The sequence below is a fragment of the Oncorhynchus kisutch genome, linkage group LG15 (assembly GCF_002021735.2).
Source record: "Oncorhynchus kisutch isolate 150728-3 linkage group LG15, Okis_V2, whole genome shotgun sequence".
NCBI lineage: Eukaryota > Metazoa > Chordata > Actinopteri > Salmoniformes > Salmonidae > Oncorhynchus > Oncorhynchus kisutch.
This window is the reverse complement of record NC_034188.2, coordinates 88,201,256-88,218,254: the sequence shown is the minus strand read 5'-3', so window position 1 is coordinate 88,218,254 and position 16,999 is coordinate 88,201,256. Positions and strand designations below refer to the sequence as shown.

At 42.6% G+C, this 16,999-nt stretch overlaps 1 protein-coding gene and 1 long non-coding RNA gene across 2 annotated transcripts in view; one reads left to right on the top strand and one right to left on the bottom strand.

Moving 5' to 3' along the window:
- LOC109905896 (amyloid protein-binding protein 2) overlaps positions 1 to 6,672 on the top strand; it is an 18,878-nt gene extending 12,206 nt beyond the window's left edge. Inside the window, exons 11-13 of the mRNA XM_020503551.2 lie at positions 340 to 530; positions 701 to 866; positions 3,669 to 6,672. Of these exons, the coding sequence (XP_020359140.1) occupies positions 340 to 530; positions 701 to 866; positions 3,669 to 3,931 (620 nt within the window). The 3' untranslated portion in view covers positions 3,932 to 6,672. The remainder of the gene's footprint in view (positions 1 to 339; positions 531 to 700; positions 867 to 3,668) is intronic.
- A 5,126-nt stretch (positions 6,673 to 11,798) lies between these two features.
- LOC116353552 (uncharacterized) lies at positions 11,799 to 13,328 on the bottom strand. The gene is made up of 3 exons (XR_004202962.1): positions 13,191 to 13,328; positions 12,561 to 12,650; positions 11,799 to 12,113 (listed from the first exon to the last, which is right to left on the bottom strand). It is a non-coding gene; the product is annotated as an uncharacterized LOC116353552 (long non-coding RNA).
- Positions 13,329 to 16,999: the final 3,671 nt, after the last annotated feature.

The window sequence follows — 16,999 nt, the reverse complement described above, 5'->3', positions numbered from 1 at the left end:
GTATTTCCTCCCCACCCAGCTCTGATCCTGGAGGAGATCAGCATCGACTGCCACAACAAGGAGACGTCTGTATCTAACCCTGTATTTCCTCCCCACCCAGCTCTGATCCTGGAGGAGATCGGCATCGACTGCCACAACAAGGAGACGTCTATCTAACCCTGTATTTCCTCCCCACCCAGCTCTGATCCTGGAGGAGATCGCCATCGACTGCCACAACAAGGAGACGTCTATCTAACCCTGTATTTCCTCCCCACCCAGCTCTGATCCTGGAGGAGATCGGCATCGACTGCCACAACAAGGAGATGTCTGTATCTAACCCTGTATTTCCTCCCCACCCAGCTCTGATCCTGGAGGAGATCGCCATCGACTGCCACAGCAAGGAGACGGAGGAACGCCTGCTGCAGGAGGCCTATGACCTGCACCTGTCCTCTCTGCAGCTGGCCAAGAAAGCCTTCGGAGAGTTCAACGTCCAGACAGCCAAACACTACGGAAACCTGGGACGGCTCTACCAGTCCATGAGGAAGTTCAAGGTTAGTTGGGGGGGGGGGCAAAAGGAGGGACACACACACACACTGCTGTCCAATGGTAGTGCTGCAGCCCCTGAAGGCAGCAATTTGATCACCTGATACACTACTTTCTCTACCGCTGTCTATCCTACCTCTCTCTCTCTCTCCACACCATTTTAAACTGTGTGTTGTAGGAGGCTGAAGAGATGCACATCAAGGCCATCCAGATCAAGGAGCAGCTTCTGGGGCAGGAGGACTATGAGGTGGCTCTGTCTGTGGGTCATCTGGCCTCGCTCTATAACTATGACCTGAACCAGTATGAAGATGCTGAGAGACTCTACCGACGGTCCATCTCCATCGGTAAGTGTACATAAATGACAAAGCGGAAACATGTTTTTAGAAATGTTTACAAATAAATAAATAAATAAACAGATACCTTATTTGCGTAAATATTCAGACCCTTTGCTATGAGACTTGAAATTGAGCTCATGTGCATCCTGTTTCCATTGATCATCCTTTGTTTGATTGGAGTTCACCCGTGGTAAATTCAATTAATTGGACATGATTTGGAAAGGCACAGACCTGTCTATATAAGGTCCCACGGTTGACAGTGCATGTCAGAGCAATGAGGTCCATAGAGCTCTGAGACAGGATCGTGTCGAGTGCACAGATCTGGGGAAGGGTACCAAAAAATGTCTGCAGCATTGAAGGTCCCCAAGAACACAGTGGCCTCCATCATTCTTAAATGGAAGAAGTTTGGAACCACCAAGACCCTTCCTAGAGCTGGCCGCCCGGCCAAACTAAGCAATCGGGGGAGAAGGGCCTTGGTCAGGTGACCAAGAATCTGACTTGTCACTGACAGAGCTTACGAGTTCCTCTGTGGAGATGGGAGAACCTTCCAGAAGGACAACCAACTCTGCAGCACTCCACCAATCCGGTCTTTAAGGTAGAGTAACCAGACGGAAGTCACTCCTCAGTAAAAGGCATAGGACAGCCCACTTGGAGTTTTCCAAAAGACACCTAAAGGATGTTGACCAGGAGAAACAAGATTCTCTGGTCTGATGAAACCAAGATTGAACCCTTTGACCTGAATACCTAGAGTTACATCTGGAGGGAACCTGGCATCATCCCTACGGTGAAGCGTGGTGGTGGCAGCATCCCTACGGTAAAGCGTGGTGGTGGCCTCATCATGCCGTGGGGATGTTTTTCAGAAGCAGGGATCGAGGGGAAAGATGAACGGAGCGATCCTTGATGAAAACCTTCTCCAGAGTGCTCAGCACCTCCGATTTGAAAGGTGAACCTTCACCCCAACAGAACAACGACCCTAATCTGCAGAGAAGAATGGGAGAAACTCCAGGTGTGCCAAGCTTGTAGCGTCCTACCCAAGAAGACTTGAGGCTGTAATCTCTTTCAAAGGTGCTTCAACAAAGTACTGAGTAAAGGGTCTGAATATTTATGTAAATATAAAATGTCCATTTGTTTAATACATTTACAAACATTTCAACAAAAAAAAACTGTTTTTTGCTTTGTCATTGTGTGTGTTGATGAGGGGGGGGGGATAATGCAATACATTTTAGAATAAGGCTGTAACGTTACAAAATGTGGAAAAAGTCCAGGGGTCTAAATACTTTCTGAATGCACCGATGTACAGTACCAGTCAAACGTTCGGACACAGCTACTCATTCAAAGGTTTTTCTTTTCTTTTTACTATTTTCTACATTGTAGAATAATAATGAAGACATCAACACTATGAAATAACACACATGGACTCATGTAGAAACCAAAAAGTGTTAAACAAATCAAAATATATATTTGAGGTTCTTCAAAGTAGCCACCCTTTGCCTTGATGACAGCTTTGCACACTCTTGGCATTCTCTCAACCAGCGTCATAAGGTAGTCACCTGGAATGCATTTCAATGAACAGGTGAGCCTGTTAATTGAATTTGTTTTGTATATATATATTTTTTTATTAATAAAAAATGAAAAGTGGAAATATCATGAGTCGAGTTCTCAACCCTCTTTTTGTTTTGGAAAGTTCAGGAGTAAAATGTTAAAATTACAATTCATATAAGTTGCATTTAATCGTTATTTAACTAGGCAAGTCAATTAAGAACAAATTCTTATTTTCAATGACGGCCTACACCAGATGACATTGGGCCAATTGTATGCCTCCCTAATGGGACTCCCAATCACGGCCGGTTGTGATACGGCCTGGAATCAAACCCGGGTATATAATGACGCCTGTACCACTGAGGACTAGTACCCTACACATTCAATCTGTCCCTCAACCGAGCAGTGAATTTCAACCTAAAAAAAACGGAGGTTTTTCAATGCCTCGCAAAGAAGGGCACCGATTGGTAGATGTGGAAAAAGACACACAAAAAAACAGACATTGATTATCCATTTAAGCAGGGTGAAGTTATTAATTACACTTTGGTTAGTGTATAAATACACCCAGTCACTACAAAGATATAGACGTCCTTCCTAACTCAGTTGCCAGAGAGGAAGGAAACCGCTCAGGGATTTCACCATGAGGCCAATGGTGACTTTAAAACAGTTAGAGTTTAATGGCTGTGCACAGGCAAAATCCTAGAGGAAAACCTGGATCAGTCTGCTTTCCAACAGACACTGGGAGACAAATTCACCTTTTTAGCAGGACAATAACCTAAAACATAAGGCCAAATATACACTGGAGTTGGTTACCAAGATGACATTGAATGTTCCTGAGTTACAGTTTTGACTTAAATCGTCTTGAAAATCTATGGCAAAACTTGAAAATGGCTTCCTATCAATGATCAACAACCAACTTGACAGAGCCTGAAGAATTTTTTAAAGAATAATGGGCAAATGTTGCACAATCCAGGTATGCAAAGCTCTTTGACTTACCCAGAAACACTCCCAGCTGTAATGATAATAACATGCATTGACTCAGGGTTGAGAACTTAACTAATTAAAATATATTCGTTTTATTTATTTTTAAATGTTAGAATTTTTCTTTGACATTTTATAAAAGTATTTTGTTTTAGACCAATGACAATCAAATCCATTTTTAACAAAATGTGGAATAAATCAAGAGGTGTGAATACTTCTCTGATGCCACATGCTTGTGTCGGTCTTCTTCTGTTTTTTGTTTTTACTCGTGGTTTATCTTTCCCCTGTCAGGTAAGAAACTATTCGGCGAGGGCTACAGCGGTCTGGAGTACGACTACCGAGGGCTGATCAAACTCTACAACTCAGTAGGGAACTATGAGAAGGTGTTTGAGTATCACAACGTCCTGTCCAACTGGAACCAGCTCCGGGATAGGCAGTTTGCTGTGGCGGACGCCCTAGAGGATGTTAATACTAGTCCCCAGCAGACACAGGAAGTGGTACAGACCTTCCTACTGGCCCAGAGCTATGGGCCTTCACGAGCCTGCCTGGGCTGAGACACACACACACACACAGCAAGAAGCATCCAGGATGGGACTGGTTCACCAGCCCCCCTCACACCAATCCCAGGAGCTAACTATTTATTTGACTTCTCTGAGAAGAGAACAGAGATAAAAAAAGAGTTATGTTTCATCATGGAAATCTCACAAACCGCCACTTTTTTATTTTATTTTATTTTTTAAAGTTAATTTTCTTACTTTTGTCTTTTTTGGGGGGGGGGGGGGGGGGATTTGTATCTGAACCAGTGTAGCTCTGACCACCAGGAGAATACACTGTCTCACTGTCACTCTCTCTCCGTAGGAGACATGGAATAATACCCTACTATATTATTTTGTCACCTCAGCCCCCTCGTCGTAGTCAACGGCCAGGGGATAGTGCGTCGTTTAGGACACAGACTGAGAAATGTTTTTACCTAGGTGTCACCACAAAGGTAGGACAATTTAAACTAAAATGTGCCATGATCTATATACACGTATACACACCATGACTGATAGGGGGCGCTGTGTTCAAGTCACGTGCCAATAACATGGCACTCCCCAACCATTGTAAAAAAAAAAATTGGAGGCTAAAGAAATGCATTAATGTCTACATTTTGTTTTTGCCACAGTTATTCAATTAAACACCTTAATAATGCATACCTTTTTAAATTATGAGATAAAAAAAAAGTTATATACTTTGTTTTAAGTTCTAATGTTACTGTCCCCACTACAACAAAATTCCTAAATATGTGATTTTTGTCCTTGAGAGACATTGTTCATTGAAATACTGAAGAATTCCATTCATTCCTATGGAGGACTGCTGCCTCTGTACTAATATGGAGGACCAGTGGCTTCAAAAGCCTCTCATTGGCCAATACACAGCATCTATACATCATTGGCCAATACACAGCATCTATACATCATTGGCCAATACACAGCATCTATACATCATTGGCCAATACACAGCATCTATACATCATTGGCCAATACACAGCATCTATACATCATTGGCCAATACACAGCATCTATACATCATTGGCCAATACACAGCATCTATACATCATTGGCCAATACACAGCATCTATACATCATTGGCCAATACACAGCATCAGCAATCCAGCGTTTTTTTTATTTTCTTCTATACATCATTGGTCATGAGCTTGTTGTGACTAATACAGTGAACAATATTGTGGGTTTAACCCATCAGTTTGTTGTGTTCTATAACAAACACTTCAGTTCCTTTTTACAGATTTAACTCTGGTCCTCAAGTATGGGAGGTCATTATTTGTTGAAGGATGGATTTGACTTTTAAATTATTTGTTTATTTCATTAGTACTTTTAGACCATTTGTTGGAGGGGGATAGTAATCAGTGGGTTTAATGTTACTCTAGTCACATTACTTTTTATTTTGTTTCATTTATTACTTTCCATGCAGTGTAGTTCTGACATAGCTTAATTTAAATTACAATATTATAATTTATATGCAGTTTTTTTTAATATATATTTTTTAAGCCCAATACTATGATTTCAGAAGGATGAGCCAAATTGATTTGTGACCTAAGGTGGGAGACCAGTGTCCTCTCAGCACCACCCTGCAGCCTCAAAAGGTTTCCGCCCCCCCCCCCCCCCCCCTCTATTTACATTGGAGTGCGTTTACAAGTAATCCCCCCTTGCCTGCCTCGTCAGAACCATATTGGAAGTGTGTAGGGGTTGACATTGGGTTAAATGCCACAGACTTTTTTTTTTCTCGCTTTTGCTAGATTACATGTCACACCTTTTGTCTAACTGTGGAGTCGATGTTTATTTTTTTCTTCAGATATTTTTTAATTTTTTTTTTTTGAATAACAAAAAAAAAGGCTTGACCTCTCCCTCCCTCTAGGTACCTGGATGTCTGTTTTTGTGCTCGTAGTGTGTCTGCCGGAGGCAGTGTTACTACTGTCTGCCCCGCGCTGAAGTCCAAGCCTTAGCCCTTAAAGGACACCCAGCTGCAGCAGTGCACTGACCTTCTCAGGCTCCAACTACTCATCTTTGTACACCTTCTATGCTTGCTACTAACCCCCCACTCCCCCTCCAACCCTCCTTTTCTTGTAACAACCTGACAGGCTGTCTGTAGGAAAAGCATAAGACTTCACCTCAATACCTTAACTATTGGAGTAGACATTACAGTACCTACCTGCCAGGGACCATTTGACCAACAGGTAATTAACCTTTTTTTAATTTAACTAGGCAAGTCGGTTCAGAACAGATTCATATTTACAATGACGGCCTAGGAACAGTGGGTTAACGACTGATTTCTACCTTGTCAGCTCGGTTGATTTGATCTAGCAACCTTTTCGGTTATTGGCACAACGCTCTAACCACTAGGCTACCCTGCCGCCTCCATAATGCTGCTACAAGGTCTCAAGTGACCAACTGACCACTCTCTTTCTCTCTAGAACTAAACATCTATTCTAGAACTAAACATCTATTCTAGAACTGTGGAAGGAATGAAATAGAATGCACCCGGACCATATTATAGACACCTTTTTGGAATGTGTGTGCGGGAAGACCTTTTTTTTATTTTTTTATAAAGATGTGTGTGTATCATGTGACAAAATAGTGGTGGTCCACAATGTGACCTGCTGTGTTTTTTGAAAGGGAACAGGAGACCAGCTGGGTTGAGGAGAGGGTGTGTGGGGGAAGGGGACTTCCTGGTTTGATAAAGATGGTTGATGAGTGTAAAGGAAAAAGATAAATAAATAAAGAGTGGAAGTACAGTTCTCTCTGAGTCGCTAATGTTGTATTCTTCTATCAAATCACTAACTTGTTTTGATGACTTAGAATGTAATTTATCTATGTATTGAACACCAATTCAAAAGGCAGTTGCACATCTAAGCAATCTCTTCTATTTTTTGCAGGTGCGTGACAACAGTTTGGAACAAGATGAAGGAAAAAGGAAACTACACACTGCTCTTGATAGTATCACTGATCTTTACGTATCGGCCTCAACCTCTGACGAAGGCCGTGAGGCCGATACGTAAAAGCTTATTAAATAGCAGTGATTACTATCAAGAGCAGTGTGCAGTTTAATTTTTCCTTCATCTGTGTACTGAACAAAAAATATAAACATAATATGTGAAGTGTTGGTTTTCATGTTTCATATTCTCAAAAAAAAGTTTATTTCTCTAAAATGTTCTGGACAAATGTTGTTTACATCCCTGTTAGTGAGTATTTCTCCTTTGCCAAGATAATCCATCCACCTGCCAGATGTGACATATCAAGAAGCATCATTACACAGGTGCAGCTTGTGCTGGGGACAATTAAATGCCACAGATGTCTCGAGTTAAGGGAAAGTGCAATTGGCATGCTGACTACAGGAATGTCCAACAGAGCTGTTTTGCCAGATACATTTTATGTTAATTTCTCTACCATAAGCCGCCTCCGTCATTTTAGAGATCTTGGCATTACATCCAACCGGCCTCACAACCGCAGGCCACGTGGAACCACGCCAGCCCAGGACCTCCACATTCGTCTTCTTAACCTGAAGGGTCATCTGAGACCAGCCACCCGATGAAACTGGGGGTTTGCACAACCCAAAGCATTTCTGCAAAAACCGTCTCAGGGAAGTTCATCTGAGTGTTCGTCGTCCTCACCGGGGTTTTGACCTGACTGCAGTTTGACGTCGTAACCCACTAGGGTCTCACCTTCGATGGCCACTGGCACGCTGGAGAAGTGTGCTCTTCACGGATGAATCCCAGTTTCAACTGTGCTCCTGTCCAACATTGTGAACAGAGGGCCCCATGCTGACGGTGGGGTTATGGTAAGGGCAGGCATAAGCTCCGGCCAACGAACACAACTGCAGTATATGGATACCGTGACCAGATACTGAGGCCCATTGTCGTGACATTCCATCTGTCGCCATCACCACACTTCCAGTTCCCAACGATATCCAGCGATTTAGCACAGCCATTGAAGACGAGTGGGACATCATTCCGCAGGTCACAATCAACAGCCTGATCAACTCTATGTGAAGGAGATGTGTTTTGCTGCATGAGGAAAATGGTGGGTCACACCAGATGGTTTTCTGATTCACGCCCCTACCTTTTAAAGTGATCAGTATTCACAGTCATGTGAAATCCATAGATTAGGGCATAATTAATTTTTCAATTGACTCATTTCCTTATCAACTAACTCCAGTAAAATCTTAGCAATTGTTGGATGTTTTATATTTTTGTTCAGTGTAAATGTGCATTTAGTTAAGATGAGTAATTGACATACTAGTCATTTTAAAGGGATCAGATTCGATACACTAACTTCTTAGTAAAGGACAACATTATTCACTACACTGACATCTCTCCAGTCCACAACTCTTTATTTATTCGTTACAGTATCAAAAATACAGCTCTGGATGCTTTCTCAAACAGGTTGTGCCTCCAGTGATACTTTCTCAAACAGGTTGTGCCTCCAGTGATACTTTCTCAAACAGGTTGTGCCTCCAGTGATACTTTCTCAAACAGGTTGTGCCTCCAGTGATACTTTCTCAAACAGGTTGTGCCTCCAGTGATACTTTCTCAAACAGGTTGTGCCTCCAGTGATACTTTCTCAAACAGGTTGTGCCTCCAGTGATACTTTCTCAAACAGGTTGTGCCTCCAGTGATACTTTCTCAAACAGGTTGTGCCTCCAGTGATACTTTCTCAAACAGGTTGTGCCTCCAGTGATACTTTCTCAAACAGGTTGTGCCTCCAGTGATACTTTCTCAAACAGGTTGTGCCTCCAGTGATACTTTCTCAAACAGGTTGTGCCTCCAGTGATACTTGTCGTGTGGTTTGGTGAAATGTTGTGACCAGATTTCCTGGTCCCTTCCCCTTTTATGCAAATAATTTCACAGCCAACCTTTCCAAAATAATTTTGTATTTATTGTCAATGGTGCCACTTGTCAGTGAATTTAGTGGGTGGAATAATTATGATTTTTATACTGAATCAACAATCTATTAAACATGTAAAGTGTTGGTTTCATGAGCTGAAATAAAAGAGCCAAGACATTTTATTTTTTCCCGGCTTCATTATCTGAGAGCCACCCGGACAGATGATGAAACTGAAGAGCATTTCTGTCTGTCGTAAAGCCCTTTTATGGGTGGGGAAACATGTTCTAGTGGGTGGGCCTCGGACCTTCTAAGCCCACCCATGGCTGTGCCCCTGCCCAGTCATGTGAAATCCATAGATTTATTTTGAATGAATTTATTTCAGTTGATTTTCCCTTTTTATATGAATTGTAACTGAGTAAAAATCATTAACTGTTTCATTTGCGTTTTATTTATTTTTTGTTCAGTAAAAATGGTTTCTCTGTCCAGATCACAATGCGTGTGACTACCTCCGGAGGTGGTCAGGAAGATCAGATCACATTCAGTGTCTTTTAATTGTTCATACCGGTCAACAAACACAAATATCAGGAGGATCTGATCAAGATCAGAACAAATACTTTGAAACCAGTTAAAAAAATGTAAAAAACACAACTTTCAATAAATTTGGTATAAATACAGTCCTTTAAAAAGTCAACGTTAACATTCAAGTGGTGCAACCACATTCATCTCATTATTGCTTTTGCTAAGTGCACAGAAAGAGTGAAATCACAGCAGGATGTGTACTTCCATTCAGAAGTTATTCACTATGTCTTTTAGGGCTCGTTTTAATTGAATGTGGTTGTTTTTCGGGTGTACAGCAAAGTAGGAGTTCCTGATGCTGTATCATAGAACAGGGTTCTGCAGTGTTCTGTCATTTTCACTCCCTCTGTTCCTCCGCCTCATCTTTGGTAAGGTATTTAATGTGAACCCAAACGCACCATATCTGGAGAGCCAGACAGAGGGGGAGGGGATACAGAGTGTGTGTGTGTTTACATCAGTGTAATTCCAGCAGACAGTCATGGTGGCCTGTACCCACAGAGGACTGTCTGTGGAGCTGCTCTTCCACTGGGCACCGTGGTCCCAGAGGACTGTCTGGAGCTGCTCTTCCACTGGGCACCGTGGTCACAGAGGACTGTCTGTGGAGCTGCTCTTCCACTGGGCACCGTGGTCACAGAGGACTGTCTGTGGAGCTGCTCTTCCACTGGGCACCGTGGTCACAGAGGACTGTCTGTGGAGCTGCTCTTCCACTGGGCACCGTGGTCACACCACTCCACTCCACTGAAGACACCATCCAGCCCAACTAGAACAGGACTTTATATGGACGCTGTCATACGAAGACCTACATAATAAACTGTATCTTTCATTATGTGTTGTCTTGCAGTCACTCATTAGACAGGTTATGTTGTGAACATGTCATTACACTGAGAAAAATGCACAACTGAAAGTTAACATCAAGGCTCAAACAAGTTTAAAAATATTTTTTTTAACCTATATTTAACTAGGCATGTCAGTTAAGAACAAATTCTTATTTACAATGACGGTCTAGGAACAGTGGGTTAACTGCCTTGTTCAGGGGCAGAACAGATGTTTACCTTGTCGGCTAGGGGAGTCGATCTAGCAATCTTTCGGTTAGTACTCTAACCACTAGGCTTCCTGCCGCCCCAACATTGCAAAGAAAGAGAGACTGATCCCCCCCCCCCCCCAATAAACGTAACGAATATACTGTATGCCAGGCCCGCCACGTCTGTTGACTCATCCAGCAGTAACAGACATATACCAGGAGCTGTGCCAGGCCCACCACGTCTGTTGACTCATCCAGCTGTAACAGACATGTGCCAGGCCCGCCACGTCTGACTCATCCAGCTGTAACAGACATATACCAGGAGCTGTTCCAGGCCCGCCACGTCTGTTAACTCATCCAGCTGTAACAGACATATACCAGGAGCTGTGCCAGGCCCGCCACATCTGTTGACTCATCCAGCTGTAACAGACATATACCAGGAACTGTGCCAGGCCCGCCACGTCTGACTCATCCAGCTGTAACAGACATATACCAGGAGCTGTTCCAGGCCCGCCACGTCTGTTAACTCATCCAGCTGTAACAGACATATACCAGGAGCTGTATGCCAGGCCCGCCACGTCTGTTGACTCATCCAGCTGTAACAGACATGTGCCAGGCCCACCACGTCTGTTGACTCATCCAGCTGTAACAGACATATACCAGGAGCTGTGCCAGGCCCGCCACGTCTGTTGACTCATCCAGCTGTAACAGACATATACCAGGAGCTGTGCCAGCCCTGCCACGTCTGTTCTCATCCAGCTGTAACGCATAGAATTCACTGGCTTGTATGTGAAGCAGTAATTGTTTCAATACATCTCCTGCCATGTCACTGATGCGTTGTGAAAAAATTGTGTTGTTTGATGAAGGCATTGTCTTAGTTTTTTGGGGGCTTTTTCCCCCAGCATTGTCCCAGCCATATATGCAGCAGCAGGGAGAATTAAGTCCTCCACAATAGTATGGGGCTTCCCTGTCCCAGCCACTCGGTAGCTCACCATATAAGACGCTTCTAGCCCCTTCTTATTAATGGGATCTGTTGCTTTTATACATGTCTTACTACTCGAAAGTCATCTTTTATTCTCGCTCAAAAAAACTCATGTGGCTAATTTTTCAAATTGTCATGTTTCTAAATGTTTGCGCAAGAGTGAAGGTTTCCTGTGAGAGAGTATCGGTTAATGTGATTGGATGAGTATCGGTTAATGTGATTGGATGAGTAACGGTTAATGTGATTGGATGAGTAACGGTTAATGTGATTGGATGAGTAATGGTTAATGTGATTGGATGAGTATCGGTTAATGTGATTGGATGTTCATTACTTGACTACTTGTATTTGACATTGTGTTGTAATTTCGCTGAACACTAGATGGTATAATTAGATTTTTGGCAGTGAAACGAGGCTACTCAGGCGAGAAAAAGACATCACCCAAATGTATAGCCCCTGGGAGAAAATGTGATTTTTTATTTTTTTATTTGGCGTACACCTGACGGCCTTGCGTGTACCCCAGTTTGAGAATAGCTGTTGTAGAGCCTGACCCTGCAGGAGTGGGTCACTGTTTTGATGTTTGCAGGGGTCTCACCAAGGCTTTTTGAACTCTGGGAGAGGGACAGCATGGAGTTGTCAACTGTGATGGAGAGGTCTTGGAGTGGGCGGGCTTTGACTGGGAGGAAGAGCAGCTCTGTCTTGTCGAGGTTGAGCTTGAGGTGGTGGGATGACATCCAAGCTGATATGTCTGTCAGGCACACAGAGATGCATGTTGCCACCTGGGTGTCAGAAGGGGGGGGGGGGGGGGTGAGAAAAGTAGTTGTTTCATCAGCATATCAATGATAGGGCCCGTGTGAGAATATGACAGAGCCTTATTAAGAGAAAAGAGGAGAGGGCCTAGAACCGAGCCCTGGGGGACACCAGTAGTAAGAGTATGTGGTTTAGTTACAGATTCTCTCCACGCCACCTGGTAGGAGCAACCTGGTAGGTAGGAGGGAATCCAGAAGTGTGAGGAGCCTGGGACTCCCAGGCCTGAGAGGGTGGAGAGAAGGATATGATGGTTCACAGTGCATTTGTGGGCTACCAATGGCACACTAGGCCCTATATAGTGCATTACTTTTGACCAGGACCCATAAGGCTCTGGTCAAAAGTAGTGCACTATATAGAGAATAAGGTGGCATTTTGGGACTCACAGCCTCTGTGTTGAAGGCACATAACCTACCTACCTCGTACAGCTGACTCCACACCATGCTTCTTCTCCCCAAGGTTGTCTGTCACTACGTCTAGCCAGGTCTGAGCTATCCATCCATCCAGCCCTGGACAACAGAGGGAACTACACATGTTAATGTGTAGCCTATGATACAGGTGGCCTACTGTTCAATAAGCATAAATATACACCGGTGCAACTGGACGTTAAATTGTAACGCGATTTTTAACATTGAGTTGAGTCTGCTGTAAAGTGTCAACTGTTGTGGCAAATGGAATATGCATACAAACCCTTGGACTACTGTTAAAAGTAGACATATCACAAATCATGGGAATATTTAGCATTATATTTGATGTTTAAACATGGGTTTGAAGATTATTCACCATCTAGAATGACAGAGATTGAGTCGGTGGAGAGAAAACCCTGGTGGATTGTTGAACACAGTCCAAGCAGAAAGTATAAGGACTCTTAGGGGGGATAAAAATCTAAAATACTGTTACAAATTAGTCCTCCTTTTACAGTAAATTGTACAACTAATACTACATTATGAAACATTTAATGTAGCTTCTTGCTTACTATACGTTACACTAGCGTTTGGTCTCTGGAAGAATGATCATTGCCACCAAGCAACAGAAAGTATTTGTCTCACCTGTGATGTTGGGCCAAAACTTCTTGTTCCATAATCCGTCAATTACTATTGGCTGTCACCAAGGTAATCTGAATTGTCATCCTGTTTTTGCGTTTCCAGATCAGACAGCGCCTCATTAACGGAACAAATATGATGCAACCGTTCAGCGACCTCTAGCTACAAAATAGTGAAAATATCTCAAATATATATATATATATATTCGACATTTATTTATGAACTCATATTACAGTATTTAAAGACAACTGGGGGGGGGGGGGGGTTGAAATGCCGAGTTGGATAACCGTTCAAAACTATTTTTTTTATCAGTCGGAGCGCGTTTTTTGCCCTGAAGTGTCAGATGTCGTGAACGCACTGAAATCGGAGATTTCCGAGTTCCCAGTTAGTGGAATTGCTCTTTCAACTGACGTCACAGGGAACTCTCTGACGCAGAAAAAAGTAATTGTTCCTTCTACCACGCTGGCGACAAGATTCCACTAGATCGCACCGCCATAGAGTCAAAATGGGCTAGATTGTAAAAATTCACGAAAAAAAAGTAAGGTAAGGGGTAAGCATAAGGTTAGTAGTGTGGTTAAGGTTAGGTTTAAAATCACATTTTAATTAGAAACATTTTATAAACAGTTTTCCTGTAAATATATAACCCCTATAGGCAGGGTTTATGACTTTGTGCTTGTAAATAGTGTGGCTACCCGACATGTCCACCAGGTATGTGGTAGCTACAGCTGTACAGGTGCAACCCAATACGTTCATTGGACTTTGCATTGAGGACTTAGTCAAATGGGAGTCCACACACACGTAGAATACATATATAGTATATTAACTGTGTAGCCTACTGCACACTGTCTACAAGTGTATCCACAGGGGGGAGCCAGAGACCAATTAAAGTATGGGATTTATCAGAGACGGAAGAGGGAGCGAGACACCCCACTCGCAGTTTTGTTTCTGGTTTAATGAAAGTCAATGAACTAAGTCGACCAGACCCAGCAGCTATTGCATTGGTGTTTATGGGAGTCACACCCAGTTAAGTAGAACGGAACAGATTTTTTTTTTTCAATGGTAAACGGCCTGAGTGAACTTTTCATTTCTCCACCATCTTTGGTGCGTTCAGAAAGATGTAAACAAACAACAATGGCTGCCGTAGGCCTAGTTTATTTGATTTATTTAACCAGGTAGGCCAGTTGAGAACAAGTTCTCATTTACATCTGTGACCTAGTTCTTTGCAGCCAGACGTACACTTGCTCCCTATAAAATGGTCCCCTGAGGAGCAGGTAGCTGATTTACTAACCAACTATGCAGCTGCCTATTACCATAGCAACCAAATATAGTTGAAACCATAGATTATGTCATTGTCCCTCAACCAATCAGTGCAGGTGGTATTGACACGCTATGGACATAAGACAATGAGGGTATTTAGGCTGCGTTTACACAGGCAGCCCAATTTAGATTTTTTTCTTCTTCCAATAATTGGTATTTTGACGAAAAATATCTGGGGTGTATTCATTACGTCTTGCCACGAAAACCGCAAAACGTATGAAACGGGAAGGGACATACCTGCATTTTTATGTTTTTTTTAATTTATTTCACCTTTATTTAACCAGGTAGGCTAGTTGAGAACAAGTTCTCATTTACAACTGCGACCTGGCCAAGATAAATCATAGCAGTGTGAACAGACAGCAACACAGTTACACATGGAGTAAACAATAAACAAGTCAATAACACAGTAGAAAAAAAATTACATACAATTTTTTTTAAAAGAGTCTATATACATTGTGTGCAAAAGGCATGTCCAATAGAAACTAGTTTTTGTTGCAAAGCGTTTTCCGTTTGGAGTAAACAGTTTGTTGCAAAACGTTTTGCAATAGACAAAAAGGGGGAGCCTGGATGAGTATTTACCTATCAGCTGACAACATCAAATGTTACAGCAATCTGTCAGTCGATGACCTGGCACGCAATCATTGGCTGATGCATGCAACGTCTGAGCAGGGCAACGTGGCCTCGGGCAACATGTGTAAACACAGCCATAGATATTACCTGGCTACCCATCCCCTCCGGCCAAACGCCAAGCCCACTAACGTTTCTTCTCCATGATGTGATGAACGGAGCGATCAATATATCAGCCATATTTAATTCAAGATGAATCTTCAGGCAAACATTGGCACTGTGTAATGTATTATACACCACAACTCAGTGTTTTTGAAGCAACATCCAGAACATGCATCACCTCGCTAACTAGCAATCAAACTAGCAATCAAACTACCGAGCTAACTACCAATCAAACTACCGAGCTAACTAGCAATCAAACTACCGAGCTAACTAGCAATCAAACTACCGAGCTAACTAGCAATCAAACTACCGAGCTAACTAGCTACCAATCAAACTACCGAGCTAACTAGCTACCAATCAAACTACCGAGCTAACTAGCTACCAATCAAACTACCGAGCTAACTAGCTACCAAACTACCGAGCTAACTAGCAATCAAACTACCGAGCTAACTAGCAATCAAACTACCGAGCTAACTAGCAATCAAACTACCGAGCTAACTAGCAATCAAACTACCGAGCTAACCAGCAATCAAACTACCGAGCTATCTAACTAGCAATCAAACTACAGAGCTATCTACCTACCAATCAAACTACCGAGCTAACTAGCAATCAAACTACCAGGCTAACTAGCAATCAAACTACCGAGCTAACTAGCAATCAAACTACCGAGCTAACTAGCAATCAAACTACCGAGCTAACTAGCAATCAAACTACCGAGCTATCTAACTAGCAATCAAACTACCGAGCTATCTAACTAGCAATCAAACTACCGAGCTATCTAACTAGCAATCAAACTACAGAGCTATCTACCTACCAATCAAACTACCGAGCTAACTAGCAATCAAACTACCGAGCTAACTAGCAATCAAACTACCGAGCTAACTAGCAATCAAACTACCGAGCTAACTAGCAATCAAACTACCGAGCTATCTACCTACCAATCAAACTACCGAGCTAACTCCCATTTTAACTAGCAATCAAACTACCGAGCTAACTAGCAATCAAACTACCGAGCTAACTAGCAATCAAACTACCGAGCTAACTAGCAATCAAATTACCGAGCTAACTAGCAATCAAACTACCGAGCTAACTCCCATTTTAACTACCAATCAAACTACCGAGCTATCTACCTACCAATCAAACTACCGAGCTAAGTCCCAATCAAACTACCTATCTAACTACCAATCAAGCACCCACTCAAAACTCCATGCATATACTTGTACTGTAGTATACGTACGTACCTACTGTATTTTCAGAATAATACGGTCCTCATTTAACATTGTTTTGAAGGTTGTCATAACACACCTTAACCAATTGGATCCTTAGCTAAAAAAAAGAGAGTTGAAAAGGTGTTGTTGTATGTGTCGACCTGCTTTGCTTTATCTTGGCCAGGTCGCAGTTGTAAATGAGAACTTGTTCTCACCTGGCCTACCTGGTTAAATAAAGGTGTTCTCAACTAGCCTACCTGGTTAAATAAAGGTGTTCTCAACTAGCCTACCTGGTTAAATAAAGGTGTTCTCAACTAGCCTACCTGGTTAAATAAAGGTGTTCTCAACTAGCCTACCTGGTTAAATAAAGGTGTTCTCAACTAGCCTACCTGGTTAAATAAAGGTGAAATAAAACAATGAAAAACACTTTTGACCAGGGCCCATAGGGCTCTTATCAAAAGTAGTGCACTATGTAGGGAATAGGGGGCCATTTGGGATAAAGTCATACTGTGAAATGACTCCTGTTCGAGGGGGCCAAGGTGTGAGGTTTACTGATCCTGG